Source organism: Symsagittifera roscoffensis, chromosome 3 (genome assembly GCF_963678635.1).
Source record: "Symsagittifera roscoffensis chromosome 3, txSymRosc1.1, whole genome shotgun sequence".
NCBI lineage: Eukaryota > Metazoa > Xenacoelomorpha > Acoela > Convolutidae > Symsagittifera > Symsagittifera roscoffensis.
The window spans coordinates 21,630,054-21,655,809 of record NC_087064.1 but is presented as its reverse complement, the minus strand read 5'-3'; the positions used below and the strand labels follow the sequence as shown (position 1 = coordinate 21,655,809).

General features: G+C 37.8%; 1 protein-coding gene across 1 annotated transcript in view; it reads right to left on the bottom strand.

Annotated features, from left to right (window-relative positions):
• Positions 1–3,596: 3,596 nt before the first annotated feature.
• The window catches only part of LOC134842051 (tyrosine-protein phosphatase non-receptor type 23-like), a 200,929-nt gene continuing 178,769 nt past the window's right edge, over positions 3,597–25,756 (bottom strand). Inside the window, exons 2-20 of the mRNA XM_063858206.1 lie at positions 24,102–24,194; positions 23,878–23,952; positions 23,430–23,557; positions 23,198–23,271; positions 23,078–23,130; positions 22,629–22,850; positions 22,346–22,423; positions 21,707–21,927; positions 18,631–18,819; positions 18,075–18,292; positions 17,725–17,868; positions 14,258–14,437; positions 13,789–14,101; positions 12,991–13,178; positions 11,080–11,142; positions 7,746–11,017; positions 6,114–6,256; positions 5,677–5,841; positions 3,597–4,492 (exon numbers count right to left, since the gene is read on the bottom strand). Coding sequence (XP_063714276.1) covers positions 3,970–4,492; positions 5,677–5,841; positions 6,114–6,256; positions 7,746–11,017; positions 11,080–11,142; positions 12,991–13,178; positions 13,789–14,101; positions 14,258–14,437; positions 17,725–17,868; positions 18,075–18,292; positions 18,631–18,819; positions 21,707–21,927; positions 22,346–22,423; positions 22,629–22,850; positions 23,078–23,130; positions 23,198–23,271; positions 23,430–23,557; positions 23,878–23,952; positions 24,102–24,185 — 6,333 coding nt within the window. The 5' untranslated portion in view covers positions 24,186–24,194 and the 3' untranslated portion in view covers positions 3,597–3,969. The remainder of the gene's footprint in view (positions 4,493–5,676; positions 5,842–6,113; positions 6,257–7,745; positions 11,018–11,079; positions 11,143–12,990; positions 13,179–13,788; positions 14,102–14,257; positions 14,438–17,724; positions 17,869–18,074; positions 18,293–18,630; positions 18,820–21,706; positions 21,928–22,345; positions 22,424–22,628; positions 22,851–23,077; positions 23,131–23,197; positions 23,272–23,429; positions 23,558–23,877; positions 23,953–24,101; positions 24,195–25,756) is intronic.

The window sequence follows — 25,756 nt, the reverse complement described above, 5'->3', positions numbered from 1 at the left end:
GGTTGAAACATATCCTTGTCCTTGAGTTGAATTGCTCCAATTCAATTGCTGTTGAGCCACGTTGTTATTGCCCACCTGCTGACTTACTTGATTTTGAGTTTGTGCCTGTTGCTGTTTCATTAGGGCCGCAAGAGCTTTATGGTCTATAGGTTTTTTAGGGTCATAAGTGGCAAAATATTGATTCATGTCAACTGCATTCTCAGTTGTAGTGACTAGTTGACTCGTATTAGCCTGTGGAATATTACCGTAAAGAGATAGCTGACCGTTGCTAGAAGGGTAATAGTAATTGCTCGTAGCCATATTTCCACCCAATTGCCCAAAAGTTTGACTTTGTTGACTGGTTTGGTTTTGAAGAGATCCTTTTTGGGTTCCTGAAGTGATTTGTTGATACTGGTTCTGTAGCCAATGATTGCTCTGGGGATTATTTTGCAAAGCAGTTTGATTCTGAGCAAAATATGTCGGATTCTGCTGATAATTTTGATTCCCTAACGTAGTCAAGTTCGGTACCATTTGTACGTTTTCTTGGTTCTGAATAGGCGCTGATTTAACTGCACCAAAAATATTTTTGTTCTTATTCTGCGGTTCCACAGCATTTATATTTTCAGACATTTGGGTACTTGTAGTATCTGGTACTATTTCTTGTTGCTGAATATTCTTCGCAGCATTTTGGTTCTGAACTTGTTGGTATTGCTGCTGCAAGCTGGCGTAATTGACCATCAACTGATTCATAAACATCTGCTGCTGCGCTTTCTGCTCCTCAAGCTGTTTTTCTAGCACTTTCTGCTGTTTCTCAATTTGTTCCTGGATGATCTTCTGTTGCTCTTTCATGAGTTTTTCCTGCTGCTCAGTTTCCAACCTCTTCACACTTTGTTCATGCTGAAGCCTCTGTTCATTCAACTGTCTCTCAAGGTCACGTTGTCTTTTGTTTTGCATTTCTAGTTGCTGCAGCATAACTTCTCGCTGTTGCTTCATATATTCAAGCTGTACTAAGTGCTCATTATTAGCAGGACTAGGAACATTCGTCGGCAGTGAACCTGGAGCAAACGTTTGCATAGAAGAGTTCGGGCTGCCACTGAATGATTGAGCTTGTAGCTGATTTTGGTTCAATGACTGATTTTGCATCTGATTCTGATTAAGCTGATTATTATTTGTGGGCTGCTGATGATAAGATGAAACTCCTTGATATCCAATGGCATTTTGGTTTCCAGCTTGATTCGGGTCCGCACCTATCGCCGACTGTTGCATCATATTCTGATTGTACGTTGTCGGATATTGTTGATTGGCAGCAACATTAGGAGCCACAACTGCCGTTGGAACAGCCCTTTGACTAATTGGCACGTTTGTTCCATAAAAACCTCCTGAATTATTAGCTGCTACAGACTGATAACCATATGCAGCAGGATATTGCGCCGATTGATAAATAGCTGCCGATTGTTGGGGTTGTGGATAAACATGAGTCATCGGGACTCCACTTGGAGCTCCTTGGTTCACATTTGGTTGCATTGGCTGAGCCATTTGAGGCTGAGTATAAGTTTGATTGATCGGCTGAGGCGGAACAGAAGCAGTTTGAACACTTGGCGTCCTTGGATTGAACTGACTTTGAGCCATATTACCAAGAGGATTAGTGACGTTTCCCCCTTGTTGATACTGATATGACTGACTATTTTGTGGAACAGAAGGCTGCATAGCCTGTCTCGGTCGACTCGCAGGACGAGTCGGAGGTGGTCTTTGGTTTGGGACAACTGTGGATGTCAGAGGAGGTACTGGTCCCGCATCTTCTCCCAGTAGAAGTCGCCTTTCATCGGGGGTCAAAGAATCCAGCATTGGGTTTTTTTGCAAGCCACCAAAACTAGGTGCAACATATGCCTGCATACTTTGATTTGCTGCATGTGGACTTGCCGTTGTACGTTGGGACCCAAATTGAGATGTCATCGTATTCGTTGATAAAGTCCCCATCGGTGAAACACCAGGATTCATAGAAGCTCCTGACGTAGGTTGGGGAGGTGCAGTTGGACCCACGCTTGCTCCTGCATTTGCCACACTCAAATCAACTTCAAAAAAAAAGATCGAAAAAACCTATCCGCCAGCGTTAAAAAAGCTGACAATCCGTTGGTAGACGCTCATTGAGCCGAAAGTAAAAAAAAAACGAACTTGTCATAACTTTTATAATACAACCGACCTAACCAACCAAAACAACAAATTTTCAGTCATCAAACGATACAAAAAATTGACTGAGCCAGTAAAAACTATCACTGAAATCTTCCAGGCAGAACTAAATTTCTAAGCGGAAAAAAAACAATGAAAATATTTAAGTCAGGCTTAGTAAATTTACAGATAAAGCATAACAATGAAAAGTGCTTACAGCACACTATATACCTGTGATGTCGCAACTAAGCCGACAAAACATTAGCAGACTAACGATAATCTAAATGATCAATTTTTTTTCCAGAAAAACCTTTCCAATTTCATACACTGAAAAAAGCGAGGTCCTGCCATGACTGGAATCCCAGACCTGCAAAGGCAATCGCGTTAACTACAGGCCAAGTCAGCGCGGACTTGTGAGTTGTTAAGGTTCAATGATAACGCAACTTCAATTTCCCACAGATTTGTAAGAAAAGATGTTTACGGGAAAAAGTCTAGTTCGCAATTACAAGACACTTGCTCAAGCAAGAGTAATAATCATTGAAAAAAATCCTTACCTTCAGGCCTAATGACCTCGTTCGTGGTCAAAATACAAAATAATGAGGGAAAATTAAATAGCACAGCTGCATCACATGCGATAAACACAAACGTGGCATGGCAAATTAACCGACAAAACACCAGTAAAGCTGTGCAAAAAAAAATGATCGCAAACTCTACAAAATCACATAAAAATGTCTCTCGGAAACTATTAATTCGAGAAGCTTTGCACAAAAATTTTGCACACAATATGCGAATTTGCTTGCCAAAAAAGAGTTATTGACAGTACATCACTACGCTCGCCAAATCGAAAGCTTAATCATAATCAAATGAGTGAATAAATTTTCCTAAAAAAAACTATGAGCTTGAACAAATTTTTAAAATCATCAAGTTCTATAAAAGAGTCTTCACTACGTTCAAGCAATATGCAAAACCATCTGGACATGTTTCCCTTCATTCAAAATACTGAACGGAATTTCACAGAAATTATCTGTAGCCATTTCTAGGTTGCTCTTAAGGTAAAACTATTGCCAGGGTCATATCATAAGACTCAAATTTGAGAACAATGAATCATAACATAACTTCATTATTCAGCTAGGAATTCTTAAATTCAAAAAATAAACATAGCTAACAGACAGTTGGAAAAGAATGAATGAACCCAAGTAAACAGAAAAAAAATACTTGTCTTTTGAAAAAAAAAACTCAGCTTTCGAATTTCCAAGAAAAAGAAGAGATGGCCCTAAAGCTGTTTGAATTTTTAGAGCAATTTATTATTGACGCTTTTTTGATAAAATTACCAAATTTGAGAAAGCTGGATCAATGGGTAAAATTTTATTTCTCTGGGAAATCTGATAATTAATTTCCATTTTCGAAATTAGCGAGTTCCGATTCTATATTCACTGCTGACTGCGCAAAAATAACTCGAAAAGGAATTTTATTGTCTATCTAAATAAATATTGGGGTTAATTTATCACATCTTCACATAAACTTTCATGATATTCTAACAGCCAAGTATTCTAAAATTGAAAATTTTGGTTATACTTGAGGACAATCTGAAGCAGTCATAGTCTTGAAAATTTGGGCAATCTCAAGAAGTCATAGTTTTGTCTATTTTTGTCAGTGAAAAACTGTTAATATGTCCTCAATTAATAAATGTCAAAGCACCAATGGTAAGTTCGAGGGTAGTTAGCACATAAATTATAGAAATTTGATCTTTCGCAAGAAGGGTTCATCTTCTCTGAACTCAGCTAAAATGGGAAAATAAAAGAAATAAAAAAATTTGGGAAAATTTCATTTCATTTTCCACATTGCATCAAGAGAACTGAACGGATCTCCAGGATCTGTACTTTTTCCTATGGTCCCCTGTGTATCGTCAAAATTGTGTTTAGGCTTGGGAGAACCTGGTTGAGATCCAATACTGAAGCTTTCTGCAGTCATCATTTGCCTCAAGTCTCTCAATGGGGTTCCATCCGCTGCTAAAGCTCCTGAGAAACTTTCAGACCTATTGGACTCCTGGTTTCCGGGATCAACTGGTTTGGCTACTGGCTGAAGTTTTGGCAGACCAGATTTTGACGCTGTATTGATGACATGGTAGTTAGTATGCAATCCTTTGTTACTCATGAATTGATAGATATAGTGTAGGTAACACATGTATAGATAGTAAAGTTGGTTTGGCGATGGCACAATGGCCTGGTGAAATAGTCTGCGAGAGTCGTTGACAACTGTCGGAATATCAATGAGTCCCAAACCATGGTCCAAAGATTGCATGCACCGCAGCAGGAGCATCACAAGTCCGCTTTGAGCTACGCCCTCACTGAAAATCAAAATTGGCTTCTATTTAGAAGCTGAAAAAAACAGCAACCAATTTCTACAAGAAAAACAAAATCGAGGACAACTTTTTAAAATCGCGGAAAGGTGAATTTTAAACAGAGGCGAAGCTGAGCTTCTTTCCACTTGCGATACAACAAAATAGTACGGCAAAATAAAATTGATAAAAGACATACACCGCCCAAATACTATTCACGAGCGCCGTAAAAAAACGATTCCAAGAAGGGAAAACTAAGCCGACAAAAGATAAGCAGACAAATAATTGGCCGACAATTTTATTTGAAACTGAAGGATTTTGTTTGAAAAAAAAAACGGGTCCAGGTCAGATTCGAACCTAGGAGTTCGGCCGTCCCAAGCGTAATTCGTTACCTCCAGGCGAAATGAACCGGGAGGCAAAAAAATTGAATTAGGTATAAAACAAGGTATCACAAGAGATGAGTCGAGAAGATACCAGTGAATAATGTTATTCAAGGGAAAAAGTCTAGTACCAGATTGCAATAGCCTTGCTTATCGCAATTATCGCAAGGGTAGAGAACTGATTGCAATCAACTTGCGCTTATTCGATTATAAAAGTTCTCAGCCGCGCTGTCTACAAGTAAAAGTATGCAATGCTTTAATTTTACGATATGAACTAAACATAGCCAACTGACAGTTGGAAAAAAGTAATGAACGCAAGGAAACAAAAGCAACTGATTGCTCTTATAGCTGTCCATGAAAAAACATACCCTTCAAGCTCTTCGAATTTCATGAACAATTTTCTATTAGTGCTTTTTGATAAAACTAATTTATTTTGAGAAAACTGGATCATTAGGTCAAATTTTATTTCGCTGGGAAATCTGATAAATAAATTCCATTTTCGAAACAAGAAATCGATAAAGTTTTTCATGACCTTTACATTAGTGCTGTTCGATAATAGAGTTTACCTTCCTTTTAACAAACGGAATGAACTGAACTTACTAAGAAAAACAAAATCAAACCGCGAAAAACCAAAATTGAGCGTGAACAAACTTTTAAAACTTTTCCTACAGAAAACTTTTAAGAAATCAGCAAGACCTATATAAGAAAAGACTTCTCACTGCGTTCATTTCTACTATACACAACATCATCAAGCTACTGGTTACACCATAAAAGTTATGTTTCTCTAATGAGAGCGGAGGTAGATCGACTCACTCGCTCTGCACAATAGTCGGTTTCTCTCTATTTTCCTGTAGGTTGTAGAACTGTCTGACTGTCCTTAGGAAGGAGATGAGGGGGCCATGCTTAGGAAATCTCTCACCAATTCTTTCGCCACTTTCAGTTGAGGGCCACTCTAGAAACTGCAGATGCGTCACAGTCCTGAAACAGTTCGAGCTGACATCAGAACAAGGTGAAAGCTAGTAGCATGACCTTATCGCAGCAGAGATCTGAGAAACGTCACACAGCCTTAAAATTTCAGACGCAAAAACAACAGGTAACAAAAAACAACTCTTTCTTTCGGACAAGAGTTTGAGCACAATGCATTGAAGTATAGTTGTAATCTTTTCACTTGTATCCTTTTCACTACTTATTAAAAAGCTAAACATTTTGTTTCTGAATTTCATAAGGTCATAATTTCGGCTGTTGAGGACCTGTGCTCGTTGGTGGCTGGACTGAATAGGTTGATGGTTCTCTGTAGCCAGTACTGGGACACACTCGTGTTCTGCAGACGGAGGAAAAATTCCCCTCCCACTTCCACATTCACTCCCTGCTTGTCCGGAATGTAAGCACAGACCTAGCCAATATTTAAAAGTTTTACTAAGAAGCCATGGAATAATTCACAATATTTTCAATGCACTTTTCCAGACAAGGCAAAGCAGAACTTCACATCATTTGAGATACTACATAAAACATAGCAAAAGGACAGTTGGAAAAATGTTGATGAACACAGGAAAACAAAAAAAATACGTTAAAACTTTGTGAATTTTGTGAAAACGGTGAATTTTGTGAATCTGTAATGATTAATATTTTTTTTGCAAAAATTGACCCAATTTAACAAAACTGGATAAAAAAGAAAAATTTATATTCCACTGGGAACTCTTATAATTAAATTCTACTTTTGGCACTAGAATTTGTTCACGGTTTCCACGCCACTTCCTTTTCTTAAGCGGCGAGTATTTTTTCTACATTTTAGCATATGAGTTGGAATTGAGCTCCAAAAAGTAGAAAACCAATTCGACAAAACTTCGAACATGAATCACGTTTGAATCGTCTATAATAGTGTACCACACTCATCCCTACGAATTTTCTTCGAGATATCTAACAAAGCTTTAAAAAACTATCCTATTTCACAATGACTTCCCACTCCATGCCAGCGATCGGTGTCCTACAATTTAATGACATACAATTTAACACCGTACATTTTACCACTTAGTCATTTCACTACTAAACAATTTAAATCGACAACAAAATAACTCTTATTTTCCAGTTTAACACAGTACATTTTAACACGTAGTCATTTCACTATTAAAAGAATGCTGTATGAATTCCTTATCTTAACTCTTATCACACCAAAGTTAACCCTGCAATTAACGCACGCACCATAATGAAAAACTTGGTTTATCTTAGTTATACATGCTAAAAGGAGGCTTCCTAATTTACTTAAGACTCTTATCAACAAGTTTGTAATTTATTTTCAATTTTCGCTAAACTATTATGATTACTAAAAAAAGCTGCTTGTGCTAATTCATAATAATTTGACGTACAAATTCTGACAAAAATGAAATTCTGACAGTCACTTTATACTTTACTCAAGTGGTAAACAAACGCAAACGAAGACAAAACTGATCTGTACTTTTTCAGAGCGTTATCTAGTTTGTGTTAAACCATTGTAAATTTTGTTTCATTTTTGTTTACTCTTTCGTATTATCAAAATTCAAATTTTAACGCTACTGAAATTTTTGTCAGCTTTTTTTGAAAAGACATTTCCTTGCAGACTCCCGGAAAAGCAAGAACATGACTCGTGCCTTACCAATTTAATCCCAGGACAACCGCCCTTATTTTCGGGATGCTAGGTTGGGACTTCGGGCTGGCAAACCCTTTAGCTTTGCGTTTATGTGCCAACAGTTCGAAAAAAAAGCTGACAAAGCGATCAGGTCATAAGTTTAAGTTCGAGAACGATTCTAAAAAATATTGATTTCCACTCCAATTAAACGATAATCGCTTGTCCTGAACGTATGCATAAACGATTTAATAATCTCAAACTTCAAGAAAACGTCCCTCACCTGTGATCTGTTTTGATAGGACACCAGAAGTGTCACTTCAAATTCCCTCACTGAGTTCCAAAAAGTCTTCATTTTCTCATTTGACCCAACCGCTCCGACCAAACAGAATCTCGGCATCAGTTCAGAAGGAGAATCAATATCTACTAAAGTCAATTGTTCATTCGTTTGAGCTCCTCGTAAAAGCACGTTATGCGAGTAACAATTGAGGCGTCGGTTAGAGTCATTCAGCATTGGCCAATCTTTCTCAGAATTAGACAAAAATATTTCGCATACTGGCGCGTTTACGGGCGTGAACCGCGATTCCAACTCATTCCATTCTCTCTGTAAAATTGTAGGTCCGTTCAAAGTCTGCTTATGCATGTTAACAACATGCTTTTCTAACTTGTCCAAATCTGAAAGTAATTTATCCATTGATGCTTTGTCTTGATAGAAATTAGATGTTTTGCCGATTTGTGCGATTCGTTTAGTATTAGATGGTTTCAGCTGTTTAGCTAGAAGACTTTCTACATTAGACGATGATCCTTGCTCAACTTTCAGCTTCTCCACGTTTTCGGACACCTTTGAAATTTCTGTCTCTTTCGATTTCCTTCTCATAGGCTCCTCAACTTGACGCGAGTTTTCCATTTCAACTGGCTTATTGCTCTCAGTAGTCACCGTGCTAAAACTTAGGCTGCTGATGCCTTCAGCGACATTACTTGAGTCTTTAAAGGCTTTTGGAGCAGAAGTCGATTCTAAAGCGAGAGATTTATTGCTTTGGTTCACAGGCATTTCATAGTTTCTGACAGCTTGCTGTTCAGAAGCAGTATTGAGATTCTTTGCCATTCCGGACGACTGTTCAACAGCGACACCAGAAAACTCGCCATTGTTATTATTTTCTAATACTTGGTTCTCTTTTTTAATCTGAGCTTCTCGATTCGAAGATTCCATTTTAGTGCTATTAGCAGGCAAAAAGACGGCTGGATTTGAAATAGTTTGTGTTGCATTGCTGTTATAGTATGAATTGCAGTTATAATCTAATGGCAGGGATGATGCGTTTTGTTTATTCGTTTGATTTGAAACGGTTTTCGTTGCTTCTTGTGGTACTTCAGCCGAGGTTGAAACATATCCTTGTCCTTGAGTTGAATTGCTCCAATTCAATTGCTGTTGAGCCACGTTGTTATTGCCCACCTGCTGACTTACTTGATTTTGAGTTTGTGCCTGTTGCTGTTTCATTAGGGCCGCAAGAGCTTTATGGTCTATAGGTTTTTTAGGGTCATAAGTGGCAAAATATTGATTCATGTCAACTGCATTCTCAGTTGTAGTGACTAGTTGACTCGTATTAGCCTGTGGAATATTACCGTAAAGAGATAGCTGACCGTTGCTAGAAGGGTAATAGTAATTGCTCGTAGCCATATTTCCACCCAATTGCCCAAAAGTTTGACTTTGTTGACTGGTTTGGTTTTGAAGAGATCCTTTTTGGGTTCCTGAAGTGATTTGTTGATACTGGTTCTGTAGCCAATGATTGCTCTGGGGATTATTTTGCAAAGCAGTTTGATTCTGAGCAAAATATGTCGGATTCTGCTGATAATTTTGATTCCCTAACGTAGTCAAGTTCGGTACCATTTGTACGTTTTCTTGGTTCTGAATAGGCGCTGATTTAACTGCACCAAAAATATTTTTGTTCTTATTCTGCGGTTCCACAGCATTTATATTTTCAGACATTTGGGTACTTGTAGTATCTGGTACTATTTCTTGTTGCTGAATATTCTTCGCAGCATTTTGGTTCTGAACTTGTTGGTATTGCTGCTGCAAGCTGGCGTAATTGACCATCAACTGATTCATAAACATCTGCTGCTGCGCTTTCTGCTCCTCAAGCTGTTTTTCTAGCACTTTCTGCTGTTTCTCAATTTGTTCCTGGATGATCTTCTGCTGCTCTTTCATGAGTTTTTCCTGCTGCTCAGTTTCCAACCTCTTCACACTTTGTTCATGCTGAAGCCTCTGTTCATTCAACTGTCTCTCAAGGTCACGTTGTCTTTTGTTTTGCATTTCTAGTTGCTGCAGCATAACTTCTCGCTGTTGCTTCATATATTCAAGCTGTACTAAGTGCTCATTATTAGCAGGACTAGGAACATTCGTCGGCAGTGAACCTGGAGCAAACGTTTGCATAGAAGAGTTCGGGCTGCCACTGAATGATTGAGCTTGTAGCTGATTTTGGTTCAATGACTGATTTTGCATCTGATTCTGATTAAGCTGATTATTATTTGTGGGCTGCTGATGATAAGATGAAACTCCTTGATATCCAATGGCATTTTGGTTTCCAGCTTGATTCGGGTCCGCACCTATCGCCGACTGTTGCATCATATTCTGATTGTACGTTGTCGGATATTGTTGATTGGCAGCAACATTAGGAGCCACAACTGCCGTTGGAACAGCCCTTTGACTAATTGGCACGTTTGTTCCATAAAAACCTCCTGAATTATTAGCTGCTACAGACTGATAACCATATGCAGCAGGATATTGCGCCGATTGATAAATAGCTGCCGATTTTTGGGGTTGTGGATAAACATGAGTCATCGGGACTCCACTTGGAGCTCCTTGGTTCACATTTGGTTGCATTGGCTGAGCCATTTGAGGCTGAGTATAAGTTTGATTGATCGGCTGAGGCGGAACAGAAGCAGTTTGAACACTTGGCGTCCTTGGATTGAACTGACTTTGAGCCATATTACCAAGAGGATTAGTGACGTTTCCCCCTTGTTGATACTGATATGACTGACTATTTTGTGGAACAGAAGGCTGCATAGCCTGTCTCGGTCGACTCGCAGGACGAGTCGGAGGTGGTCTTTGGTTTGGGACAACTGTGGATGTCAGAGGAGGTACTGGTCCCGCATCTTCTCCCAGTAGAAGTCGCCTTTCATCGGGGGTCAAAGAATCCAGCATTGGGTTTTTTTGCAAGCCACCAAAACTAGGTGCAACATATGCCTGCATACTTTGATTTGCTGCATGTGGACTTGCCGTTGTACGTTGGGACCCAAATTGAGATGTCATCGTATTCATTGATAAAGTCCCCATCGGTGAAACACCAGGATTCATAGAAGCTCCTGACGTAGGTTGGGGAGGTGCAGTTGGACCCACGCTTGCTCCTGCATTTGCCACACTCATTTGCAGCTGCTGCAGTTCTGCAGGCGAAAGAGTTTCAATCAGTTGTCGTTCTGCTGGAGTCAATGTCTCCAGAAACTCGGGATCCAACATTGAACTTAAATCAGGAGCTTTCGACTTTGACGTTGGGTCGACTTCTAAACACGTGAAGTTTTGAATTCAAAGAATTACGCTTTGTGATTTAATCAAAAATATTTACTTGGCGATGTGGCCGTGGTAGCCGGAAGATTAGGTTTTTTGGCAGTTGGACGCTCGGGTTTACCTGAAACATAAGTCACTTTCATACTTACTAAGATTTCTTTCATTTTTTTTCTGATTCAAATGGTTGTCCATGATGCGGCAAAAAAACTAGCCTGAACATTATCCAGCCATTGGGTTAAACATAGATAATCAACGCATTCTTTTGAAATGAATGAGAATCAATCAAATTTTTAATTTCATGCAAAAATAAAAAAAATATCAATTTATAAAAAAATGATTTAATAGCCTGTTGGAAGAGTCAATAAACACCAGCAAATGGAAAAAAACTAACTTTTGAAAAAATATATATGAAAAAAAAAACATAGCCAACAGACCGTGAGAGAAAGTCAATGAACGCAAAGCAACAGAAAAAAATGACTTGTTTTAGGAAAAAATACATCATTTCTGAAATTCAAAAAATGGCTTTAAGGCTCTCTGAATTTCGAGAGCAATTTATGATTGACACATTTTTTATAATATGCAGTCAATTTGAGAATACTGGACCAATAAGTAAAGTTTCTAATCTAAAAATTTAAATCCACTTTCAAAACTAGAAGTCGTTCACAATTTTTCGCGCCATTTCCCCGTTCGTACTTGCAATTTACCCACTTTCAGCAGATTAAATTTAATTGAACTCAAAAATTGAAAATATACCTAAATGCATCCAGAAATGCATTATTATAAACGAATGCACATCTGTAATTATTAGAGCATTTGAAGACTTTTTCTTGAAAAAATCACCAATACCTATAAAACAGACTTCACTACGTTCATCCATTTTATAAAATATGGCCTTAAAGCTCTGAAAATTTAAATCCACGTTGGAAATTAGAACACTCTCACGTTTATCGGGAACTCTACACTTTTGCTGAACGAGAGTAGAGTTTCTCTTCTTTTTAACAAAAAAAAATGAAATTACCAGAAAATCAAACCACAAGTCAAACCTCGAAAAATCTTATTTCAGCGTGAACAAATTCATAACTTTCATCAAGAATTATATAGCAGTTTCCACTATGTTCATTGACTTTTAAGGGGTCCTTAGTGTTTTTTTTTTACTGATGAGACGCTGACCTTCGTAACACTTGCACTACAAAAAGAATGACTATGATTGAAAGCAAATAAAAAAGACAATCAAAAATTGCAAAAAATTTTCTCATAAAAATTGCAAAGAGAGCCTGGAACGAAAAATCTGGAAAAAAATTAGTGAAAAAATCTGCACTATCGAAAACTTTACACGGAGTATTATGGCTGACAGAAAGAATTCAGTCTTCAAAAAGTCATATCTGCGGGAAATAAGCCGAGAAAAATAAGCAGACAGACGATAGTCTAAAATAGCCTGATATTTTCGGATTGCAGAAAAAAAATTCCCATCAGGAACCATATTTCCATGTTCCATAATTTGTCATCTTATGCATCAATGCAATCACAAAGCCAAATGAGCAGAATCCTCCTCGAATTTGAATTTATAAGCATAAACCATTTAATTGAATAAATTAAATATTCCAAATCAGAGTTGATAAATTTTTCAAGTACCGAACGAATAACTTTCATTTATAGTATAAACTGTTTAAATCTGACGAAAATTAGGACGAAAAAAAAACGAATCTGAAAAAAAGGAAATTTTTCTCAAGTTATGTGGAAAAAATAATTACTTCCGCATAAGGGGTCAATAATTGTATTTTGATTCTCAACAATTGATAATGACAGCACGTGAAAATGACTGCACTTAATTTTTAATTTCTTACAACTTATGTAAGAAACGAAGTTTATGGGGAAAAGTCTAGTTCCCGATTACAAGACACTTGCTCTAAAAAGTGTAATGACATGAAAACTGGCAACTCTTGTCAACTAATCAATCCTTGCAGTTTACTTTTTCTGGCGGAGACAATTCTCTCTCTGTTCTCTTCTTCGTTCTCACTGAATTCGGTCAACTGATCCTTCAATTGAGTCACTTTGTCTCTCAGCTCAGAGTAGAACTGAGCAAACTCTTCTAGCTTCTGTTTCAGCTGCACACACGAGTCAAATGATAGCACTAACTCCTCCACCCTCTCTTCGCGTCTGAAATTACATGATTAGATTGATCACATTTAATCGAGTACTGCTGGGATTTAATGCACTAAAACTGTTTCCGGTCTAATTCTTATATTTGAGGAGTTTCAAGTAACCTTTGACAGAAAAATAAGAAAACACTATTTTGGACAAATAATTCAATTAAGACGGCGTTTGAGAGGAGCTGTAGTGAAGTGATTCAACTTTATGCCTCTGTCCAACCGTCAGCGGCTCGAGGCACACCACAATCTGTTTGCTGCCCTACAGTGAGGCAACATTTCCCAGCTCAGAAAAGAACCAAAAAAATCTGCTTGCAAATTTTACGCAAGGGCACAACAGCGGTTCTCACTCAAGACCTGTTCATCTCGTATGTTGGTACTTTCCGGGTGGGTAAATGGTCTTATTTTAATTAAAAACCAAGTATCCATGATGGAGAGGACTACCATTCGGGCTGTTAAACTTTCAACAAATAATCACTGCTATGCGCCTGATTGATCTACAACCACATGCATTCTAGAACCTTTTTTTCATGCATTTTGTGCCTATTATTCTGAGCTACTAGATACCGAAACCTTAAACACTTAGCCAACTCTCTTTTTAAAAGAAAACTTCATCTCACCTACGATAGAGTTCATCTAACTTCCTCTTCGCCACTGCATACTTTGCATACTCCTCTTCCACTGCTGTGCAAATATTTCCTTGAGCAGTCAGATTCATTTTCAACAAATTCACACTCTTCTCATGCTTTGCCAACTCTTCCTCAAAGATCTTCTCGTGCTCGCTAGAATCCCTCGTCGCCGACAGATGAGCCGTGATGTCATCTGCTTCTAGATCTGACTTTAGCTGGTCCAAAAACTTCTCTCTTTGAGTCTTCATTGCGTCTATTTTGAGGATTAGTTGCTTCATACTTTCCATCGGCTTCAACTGGTCACCTAGAAAAAAGAGTGTAAAAACTTTAGTTGATTAGTTTTCATCACTCTAGGTGCAGACTTTTTCAAGCTTGTAAGTCAGGCCAGGTGATGAATGAAAGTGGAAAATACGGCTAACTCTTAACTGCTCCAGATATATATACTACCATCTGTACTCACTCAATGCAAAGCTGTCATCATCTCCCTTTTCTTCGTCTGGCGCAATCAAGTGCAACTTCAGTTCAGGCAGAGACAGAGAAGACATGAGTTTCAGATTGTTCACGTGCAGACTGATGACCTCCTTCAACTGTTTGAATTTGTCCACGCTGCTAATGTGTTCACCTCTCAGCTGATCGTATTCTGTATGTGCACGGGAAAAAAAGAATCTTATCACATTATCATTTCGTGTAAATGCTAAACACAGAGGCGAAGCTGCTTCGCAAACAAGCGATAAACGACAAAAAAAGTAGCTGTTAAAAGGCCAAACGTAGAAAAACTAAAAAAAAAGATAAAACACTGAAAAGAAACACGTTGCTGGGTTCCGGAATCAAACCCAACCTTCAGATTAAGGGTCACCAGTACCAGCGTCAAGGAAGGTGACTTGACAATTTTCAATCACTAGTCACAACTAGGCCAAATACAAAGATATAATAACGCATCGAAAGTAAAACCAGACTAAGCTTTTTTCTGAGACCATAAGCTTTTTTCTCCTTCAAAGATTAGGACACAACTGACTGTGCACAGAAAATTCGAATAACCTGCTCTTTTGAATAAACCCTCAATCTCAGACTTGGGGGTGGCTTTTGAGAAAATTTCCAACAAACAGCATAAATTCAAAAATGGTTCACTTTCTAAGGCGATAAATTTTTTCTCCATAAACCAGGGCAACGCAGCTAGTTAAATACATTTACAAAACTTTATTCGATTCACCCTGAAAACCTTATATTGCAGCTTTATTTCTAAAAAGCCAGCTAAACTTCAAAAATGGGATTTTTCTGTGACCATAATTTCGAAATTGGGTCAAAATGTCAATGAATTGATATTAATTAACTCCATAGCTTATTGCTTGCCACAATTGGTAGTCGTGCTGGCAGTATCCGTTCAATTTATTAAACGATGGTTTTCTTAATCTCAGATGATGCACCGTAATTCTCAATGCAATCAAAAAGTTTCCCTACGTGGATCTGTACGAAAATAAGGAGGCATCAAAACGGAGGGCAGAAAAAGGTCGAAGCACCTGTTTTTTTTCAATTCATCCCTTACTCACAGATTTGGCAAGGTATTTTTCAACAAATTTTGTGAAAAACAGTAAAAACTTCAAAAGCTATTTCAAAAAAGTCCAAACCAATTTTATACAAAAAAAATTACGTAGCTAACTATGCCAAAAAAAATGGATGCTAATTTTCTTTTGATTGAACCCTTTATCGCAGATTTGGCAATATAGTAGCAAGAAAATTTTCGATGGTCAAAACTTCAAAACTGTTCAATTTATATACCTTTTTCCATAAAATAAGGGCGTAGCCGTTTTCATTTATGCAGTGATAATTCCTAGCACCTGAACTTACGATTGACACAGAGGCAAAGCTGCGCTTCGCAAACACTTGCGAGAAAACGACCAAAAAGCAGCTCTATCAAGTGACATAAGAAAAAGTAGAAATAAGCCTCGAACTTGCAAGATTTCAATTAGCAAAAATCTGCGATCTAGCAAATTTGAGTCTCACGCACTAACCATTCAGCCACGGATGCTTTAAATCCCCAAAAACTAGCCATCAATAACGCACGTACCTATGCTAATAAATTGCCAATTCGATGCAGCAAAAGAAGCACCAAATACAAAAAGATACAATTTTGCACTAAATAAATTGCAAATCATAAGACCACATTATGTATAAATTATGCATTTCAAAAAATTGCGAAAAATATTGAGTTAGAAAAATTCTGAAATCGAGACTTTATTATTGTTATCTTAGAAACAAATAGCTTTCTTCGGTTCACTGATGAATTAAAAATGCATCAACTGTGTAAACTTAAAACTATTCGATTGTTAAAGCACATGTTATCAATAAACTGTAAAGGTGCAACAAAATATTAATATATCTTATTGCCAATTTCGATGCAGCAAATTCGACTCAGCAATATTGTTGCTTTAAGTCGCAACAAAAATTGCGACTTAGTCGCAACAAAAATCGCAACAATATTTGCGACTTAGGTTGGGTAAACACTTGATCACTACAATTGAATGCCAGATTTTTCGGCGGGATACTTTTCGAGAACAAGAAAAAAACTTCCAAGGAACGACCAACAGTTCAAAATTTGAGCATTTATTGAGGCCACAACTAATTTCCAAAAAAAAACAGAAGCAGAACAGCTTATGCCGCGGAGTTTTCTATAACATGCTTTCTGATTGAATCCTTAAATTCAGATTTGATACCTCAGAATGAGAAAAACAAATCCAAAAAAGTGTCAAAAATCTCCCCACTGAAAGGTTCGAACTCCGCCGGGTACGGTAAAAAAAAGAGTAGCAGAATGTACGGTACACAGGAGAAAAATGGTATTTTAATCGGTCTTTCGACCACTTTTGTGAACAGAGGCAAAGTTGCACTTGAAAAACTGAATGTGAAAAACTGAATGAGTAAAATTTTGAGTCTACGAAAATTCGTAAGTGACGCAACGCCACTTATGACGCATTAGCAGTACCAGTCAAGTTGAAAAAAATTTTACCAATTTTTAACATGCCTCAATTTATAGAGCAGTCTATGGAGCAGTAATAACATGAAACAATTAAATGTAACAAAAATAAAAAAGATTTTTTATTTGAGATTTTTGTGAATATCATCCCCCACACGCAATATTAAGTACAAACTGATAAAATTCGCTCCTCGTAACAAATCAATTATGGCAAAAAGCTTCCGTCAACCAATTTGGAACGATTTCTAAGACGGATTAAATCTCCGCTTACGCGTTAATAGCGCGATATATTGGCAAAAATGGCCATTTTTAAACCCCCATAACTTTGCGAAAAACGATCACAGGTAAAATATCTTTCCGAATTTAAGCTCAAGGCAACAATACTTTTTGAATGCTGTCTAAAAAATCCCGTCAAAATGGCTAGTTGAAAAGTTGAAATTTGTCTGAAGAAAAAAACCACCCGAGCACAACTATTGCGTTACTTTCGGTAACAGTTTGTGTTAAAATCCTTAGCATTGGATGTACTCAATAGCTGGTTAATGATCAAAATGAACACATTTTGTCGCAACGTTTTTTGCGTCGCAACAATATTTGCGACTTAGGTTGGAAAAAAAAACAGATAGTTCATACTATAAGAAAAGCATTGCTTTGTAAATAATGTTGCCACCAAAGTAGAAGCAATATTCGCAATTTAGGTTGGGAAAAAGTGCACTTCGTATAGAGACACTACGCTTCGCTTGTGTAAGCAAACTAATAACTGAGTTGTATCTTTTGATTTGAAATAGAAAAATAACAGCTTTTAAATCACGCAATCACCGCTACAAAACTTCTGTGCAACCAATCGGGAGTTTTTTACAGCAGTTTTTTTTTCGTTTTTAGTGACAAATATGTTCCAAAGTTGATAATAAAGAATCGAGAAAGAAGCAAAAAAATGATTACATAATTCATCGAGTGATTACCTGTGCCAATGGTTTCCAACTTAGTTGGATCTCTGGTTACTCCCCATTCTGATTTGAGCTGTGCGTTCTTTCTCGTCTCCGAGTCTATTTTGTCAGAGACGAGGCTGAGTGTCTCGTCAATGCCAAACACTGTCTTGGTCAGACCTGAATACAAAGATTCTACTAATGCATTGAGCATCCAGAGAAGTCAAGGCTGAGAAGCATCTTAAGTGTTTTCGTGCTACGAGAATACTAACATCTACTCTTATTAAAATTCAAGACAGCGGTGTTAAAATAACATGTAAGCTCAGAAGAAAAACCAAAAAATCTATTTCTCCCGGCTCTTAAAAATCTTAAAAGATGTCACTCACTCTGCATATCTTGTTCAATCTCCTCGGCTGTCTTTGGCTTCAGACTCAATTTAGCCACTCTCTCCACCAGATCCTGAGGAAGAGACTCATTCTCGATGGGAACTGACTCCAAGTATTTCAGATGTCTCAGATCCAGGTCCTCCTCGAACCCCTTCAGCTCATTGTTCTTATTCTCCACTTCACTCGACATCTCACGCCACAGCCCATCTTTCCTCTCACTGATTCAAAAATCGAGATCATTAGTCTAACAACTGGTTGGCATGTGAATTAAAACATAGTCAATTGCACTTGTGAAATGTTAAGTCTACACCTCAGCCGAAATGTTTCCGAAATTTAAAATTTCCAAATTGATCGTCTAGTTCTTGTGTGTACTGAGCAAGTCTTTTAAAATCTCATCAAATAAATCCCCTCACCGTAATGCTTGCTGTAATTCGTTAAAAAATACAGTATACGCATTTAGTTATACTTTGAATTCGTCCTGTATATAGTCCTTATAAGATACCACAGGGGCTTTATTACAGACATCAGTCTTTCGTGGAGTCTGAATTTAACCAACCTGTAAACAGAAGTGGCAGACACTGCTTCGATTGAAATCGCGGTTGGGAACAGATCAGGTCCCACTATCTTGGCATCGTAGGCAGTGAAGGGGAATATCTTCACTAGACACTGGCCCACAACATCTGGCAGGGAGTCTGGCACCTTCTCGTGGAAAATGAAACTGTTGTCCCGCCTCGACTCTTCTGCTCTATATAAATCAACAAGTTTACTCTCAAGTTTTCATCAGCACTTTATGAAAGTTCAATAAAAATAATGAAAATAGTTCTTAACAGTAGCGTGCCGAGGGGGGTGGGCGACCCGCTAATTACCCTCCCTCAATTCTGTTCTGGTTGCCAACTTTTTCCAAAGGGTCCCTCTTTGGTATAATTTTTCCAATTTTTGCTGGCCAACATGAAAAAAATGTATAAAGGCGCCAATGTAACTAAATTTGAAGGATGGGGGGGGGCAACTTCAAGTGTCATTTTAAGCCTGTTATTTTTTTAAAATACGCCTGCGGCGCAGAAAGTTTAACAAAATAGGGGGTACTTATAAAATTTTCCGAGAGCTTGGAAACTCAAATTGGTCGAACAAAAAAAAATTGACTAAATTTATATTTTTTTTCGCCCCCCTAGATAAAGTTCTGCGCACGCCACTGGTTCTTATGCCTTAATCCAAGTTTAAAAATGAGTTTACACGTGTCTTGTGCTTTAAAAACACCGACATTTTTTGAAATGCAAAGCAAAATTATTATTTTGTTATAATTATACATTCAACAAAGATGTTCAGTTCTGAGAGGACTCCCTATTGAGTTTCGAACGGCTGCTTTGTAGTCTGAACATAATCAAAAACAATTGTGAATCAGAAAAAAAAAGAGCAAAATCAAAACAAATCACGAAACTTGAAACTGTTCACTCGGCTTTTAGCGCCTCTGTGCCTATAAGCGCCTGTCAAATCACTAATTCAGTATAAATCATCACAAACTGTATAAAAGAAAATCACTTCGTTCTTTTAGGCTTTAAGCCTAAAAGAACGAAGTGATCTTCTTTTATACAGTTCGTGATGATTTATACTTTAAGGCTTTAGTTCAAATCAACTTTAAGTTCAAGCAAACCTTATGTCCAAATAAAACTTATCACCTTTAAACAGTTAAATCGTTCCTGCCAGTGGTTAATCAAAGCTCATTTGACGCATTCAACCCAATCGAAAAAAAAATCATTCGCGAGAAGTGGGGAAACACTGTTCTTTATGAAGTTTCTGACCAGCTAGAATAACTCATTCCATTAATTCATTGCAAGAGGCTACATTCAAGGCTTTCATGAGGTCCTGACTGGACTCGAACTTTAAACCTCATTCATCCGAGCGTGGTCACTACTTCAGTACCGAATGTGCAAAATCTGTCGCTTGAACTTGAATGTATCAATCGCGCTGTTGAGCAATTTGTTTGCTTGAAAAAATTATGTTATGATTTGATATGCTAGATAATCTCAAGAGTAATTCACTAATTTCTTCTGCATAAATTGAAGAGCTCAAGTTAACAACTAAAAGTTACTTAAAGCAACGCAACAAGTTACCGAAATTGGTGAAACGCAATCTACGAGACAAAATCTCGAGTAAGGTGTTCGACAAAGCTCCGATTTGGGGCCTCCGTTGTTTTTTATATACATTAATGACATTATTATAGGCTGTGTACAATCATATACACAGAGGCGAAGCTGAGCTTCGCACCACTTGCAATAAAAACAATTATAGGATGAGTGCACAATGAAGCTAAAAAAGTAACAAACTTCGAACGATGTTAATGTGAAGAAGGAAGTGGAAAAACGAGAAAGAAATGAAAAGGCACTTTTTGCGTGTTTGACCTTATTTAAGTTTTTCGAAGAGGTCCTGGTGTGGTGAATTTTGTTGTTCAAAAAGTGGTACTAGCGTCTTATCGATATCAAAAAAAAACTACCGGTCATTTCGAGGAAAAAAATTAGTAAATAAGCCGACACAATTGAAGCCGACATCCTTTAAGGTGAAACTCAGCCAAAAATGTTCGTAAAAAAATTCATGTGACGCCCACATAGGCATATGAGTAGCGTATGCAAAGTAGACATAATTTGGAAACTAAACCCACAGAGCTTAAGTCGACAACCATGAAGCCAAAAAACCATCAGTAGAAAATTAATATAGCATGAGTAGTACCTAGTTTCCGGTAGTTAATAATAAATTTTCATGAGAATGAGCCCGTCAGCCAGCATCATAAGTGATTCAACTGATTTGATTAAACTATTTGTTAACCCAAAAAAGTCAACATTCCAAATTTATCTTGGGAAATCTCCTTAGTTCCAAAAGATTTTGACAAAAACTTAACATTGCAGTGCGTTTCCCAAAAATTTGTGATTTGATTTCATAAATTAATAACAAGCTGATCCAATTTGATTTCTGTTGAAGCATTTTATCGAACCACTTGAAAAAAGCTCAAACAGGGCATATTTGAAACGCTTGTCTGTTTTGATTCTTCATAAATTTTGTATTTGGTTTTCAAAGCTTCTTCGGCGAGTTGAAAACACATGAAATTAATAACTGGTTGCTACTTCATGAGCTTATTGGTCAGTGCTACATGAAACTCCAATCAACTCTTCTGATGTTATTGGGTCTCAACGGGGCAGGGCACCGTTAGCACAGGCAGTAATTACTAAATGAAATCAATTTATTTAATAAACCGAATAAGGGTATACGACAAGCGCGTTTCAGAAGTTTGCCAGTTGGATTTGAACTCTTTCTAGATTGATTCAATTTTTCTTCAATTGCGACGCAAACATTGCGTATAGTACTGATGCATATCTCGTATAATAGGAGTTAAGCCTGTCTAGACAGTGCCACATATCTGATGGCTTATGTTTATTGAAGATTTCGCCAATTTTCCTCTCGAAAAGTTTCAGTATTTTTCCATTTTTTATGATCTCCACTTAATTTTTCATATACCACGCAGCTGCCCCACCATGTTTTTGGTGATTTTGTTTTTGATGCTACTAAATTAATTCTCATTTACAGTCAGAAAAAACTTGTTCTTGCCGAAGATTTTACATTAAGCATATTAGCTAACAACTCACTTCTTCTTGACAAGCTCTTTCAAGTAGTCAGTAGCCGCAGTTTGTTCGTTGCCTTTGTTCTTCCCTGTTATCTTCGGCAGCCCATCCGCGAACACTGCCGATTTGTCGTAACAGTACAGTGCGTTGCCGTACTGAGTCTGCTCGTCGTAGTGCAACCCATTCAGGAGCCAGGTGAGTGAGGCGTAGAAAGACATGCGTATGTAGGTGAACTCATACCAGTCCTGAAAACAAGAAAGTTCGATTTATTTAACATCATCTCCTCTTCCAAGCGGTCTAGGGGGAAGGAAATAATTTAGATGCAGGGCTTCAATCCAAATTAAAAGGCAGAATGGAAGATATCAACTTGGTATTTTACGGGTAAGTTCGGAATGTAAAGTTGCTCCACATTCTTTTCTAATATCAGCGTATCACAATTCATCGCCCAGACAGTAGTTCTAACTACGAGGGTATCAAAAATGCTACCCTAATAATGCAGGACGCCATTCTTCGGAATTCTAACAGCATGAGCGGCAAATTAAGACTTCAGAGAAAACTGATTCTATCGACAGAATCCATTTGACTATACGAATGGTGTTGATATGTTTCTTATTATTTTGGGAGCCAAAAAAATCTTGGTTGTAATTAAATGGGACAACAAACCGGGTGTTTCTTCAATCCCAATTCTCCAATCTCGTCTTGTTGAATATCTTCGAACATTAGTTGGTATGACTCGAAAACCTGCAACACATTTACGCATTTTCACAACAATTGTTATACGAACACCATTAATTTAAACGTTTTTCTTTAATCCTGCTCTTCCATAGAAAAAAATATATATACATGAAACTTGCGACCCAGCTGAGTGGCTTTTTTCCAGCGTTAATTGTTTTTGAAAAGAAAATACAAAAGTAAAAGGAGTGATAAAGAGCTAAATGGATCGTACACTCTGAGCTAGCCTAGCGAGCAAGTTGTTCTTCCTCTTGTCCTTGATTGCTTTGTACAGCAGCTGTTCCTGAGCATGGGCCAACAACACCTGGTGATGGTAGTCCACTATTTCGTCCTTCACATACGACAGCTCCGATTTGTGCACTTCATTCATGTTCTGCTTCACCCATTCCAGCACTCCTGCTGCGCACTGCAGGTGTTTGCAACTCCGCTTCAAATCCTGAAAAACCAGATTATAATGCAGGTAAAATTATACCCCGACCACATAAAAGAAGCATGGAGAATCTAGATCTTAGTAAATGGGCGTTTTTACGCTCGAAAAAAAAGTCAAAGATACATCATTTAAAGAAAGCATTTTCAGTTGCAAAATTAGTGAAGGCCATTTTTAATATATATTTTTTTTAAATGAAGCTTCATTTTTGAAAAGGATTATTTTGGCATACATACTTCGTCAGTTGCATTTTTTGAGGCTTCTCTTGCCAGGGTTGAATGAATAGCCGCTGAAGCAAAAAAAAACATTTCATATTCGAACGAAGTTAAATTATAATTGGCAGAGAGCCTTCTTACCAATGTTGAACAGCAAGAAGAACTTCTCAATGTTCACGGAACCAGTCACTTTTCCAAAGTATAAGGAGTCATTCCTAGAACAGAGGTTTTAGTGAATATCTGGGAACAAAAAAAAACTGTCCAAACCCGTTCAGTACGCCAAAATCGTCTCCTTAAACGTCACTCATTTATTATACTTATAATTAATAAAAAAAGATAGGACGAATTTTTGTCTTATAAAGACAAAACCCACCATTTAAACTTTACGTAGGCCGGCTGTCCTTTGTCCATGTCTACTCGAAGACTGATCAGATGAAGCTGGCCGAAATACTTGTGCAATTTCTCGATTCCAGTCGTATCTAATGGAGGCGATATGACCTCCTTTAACAACATAACTCTCATCAAAATAATAAAAAAACGGCTTTAAGAGACGAAACTTGATTCTAGTGAATAAATTCAAAAATCAATTAGGAGGTACCCGTTTGTCATGCCACCGCCCATGAATAGTTTGGATAGCGAATAGCGACATAACAACGCTATATAAAAAATCATTAACAAATATTTTCATTTAAGAAATCTATCAGATAAAAATTGATAACGCTAGTCAGTATTTGAAGCATCTAATGAATTGTTAATAATTACTTGGATTTCGAAACTTGAAAAAATGGTCACTTCAAAATTGAAAACAAAAATAATCTTGCCTTCCGTAGATTTGAAAGTTCTTGAACTGCTTTTTTCACGGCTTCGTCTTGTTTCGAATCACCGGTCTCCAGTGCCTAAGAAATAAAATAAACAAATTAACCTGTTGCAATATAGTTGAAATAGAAGGAATGACATTTAATTCGGAAAAATTCAGCTCAAAACACTAACTCTTTACTCAATTTACAAGTATTGACTCAAGGATGGGTAACGGGCAAAAGCTTACCTTTGCCAGACTAGTGAAAACAGGAGAATCAGTCGGCACCTTCAGCTCCATTTGCTGAAGGGGCAAAACTGGCAAAGACTCCATCAGTTTCCTGAAAAGACGGCTGCTATTGTAAAAATCATTCTATATCATCGGACACGAAGGCGAGAAAAAAGAGACATATTACTCATGGTAATTTCAATGACATTTAAACACGTTGTTTTATGAAAATCAGCCATTAACTGTGAACAATATGAACAACTTGGGGTTTGAGTTTTGACCAATGAGCTTTAAACTTGGGGTGCATGACACGTGACAATTTTAACTTTCGCGACTACTGAGAAAGCGCGAAAATCACAACGACGATTTTCGCAAGTCGGAATAAGAACAACGATTTTCGGTAACAGAAACAAAACACACGAGAGAAAAAAAAACGAACGACATCAATATTCGAAGAACTGTAACATTCGCCCAAATACTACACAGCGACGGAGCGTAGAAAAAGTACCTATTAACCACTGGCAGGCGTCAGTTACCTTAATTATGCTCGTTTTTCACCGTCTCGACCTTGCCAGTTGATTTTCTGGTCTGTTTAGGGCTAAGTGAAAAGTTACTAAGTGAAAAACCGAAATAAAACAACAACAACAACAGTAGTTGCGACAACAACAACGGAAAAACTTAGAATCGGAATTAGAGACGAGCAGAACTAGCACAGACCGTTCCGAGTTTCAACTATTGTGTCGCTACAATAGTTGCAAGGCCGTTGCGAACAACGGTGAAGAGTAGAAGACAGCCTTCCGGAAGGAAGACAGAGGTCCTATTTCCCCGGATTCAAGAATCCGGAGGGGTCTCGGGACTGAAACTCATAGCATTTTATATAAACTTTTAGCTTCACTATTATGTCCTGAATTGAATTTAATTAACATCTGAATTCATTTTGCTAGGATGAAAAGCTAGGAGTTGGGGGAAAGGGTTGATCCATCTTTGATGGAGATGATGATTTTTATCTACTGAACAAAAACAATAATAATTCAATAAGTAGTAGTAGCCCTGATTTTAGGAGTAACCTCGTGGTCTGGGGATACTGAGACCCAGCCATGAGCTCACTATTTCTGCATGTAATTAAGTTAATTTGAGCGTTCTGGTCGAAGCCGGAGAACAGTAACGTTTTTGTCGACCCGATGTTGAAAAGACCACCAAAAGAACTGGCTTGATAGAGACGGTGAAAAGCATGTAGAGCTCTGTTTAGACGTTGGCCAGTCGTCTTAGAATCCAGCTTCATTTTCGGGTCGATATGTATCTTCCGGGCGAATGTTACATAGATGTTTTTATGGCGCTCCTGGTTGTTATTCTTTTTTAACATCATGACCGGCAGAACCGTTAACGAGCACTCCGCGCCGAGCGGATGCTCACATTAACGCCCTTAATAGGCCTAAACCGCCGGGGTGGAAGGGTAGTTCGGAACGCGGAAGTCTTCCGGATTATCGTGAATAGCTTTTTAACCTAGTTCAGACCGAAAATTCACGAAGCAGGAAGGGTAGGGGGATTCGCGGTCCCGTCGTTCCCTGAGAGGTTTGTGACCAAAAACACTTAAAGATATATATAAAATCAAACAAAAAGTAGTATAGTACCCAAGAAAAACAAAAAACATAAAAAATAACCGAAAAAACCAAAAA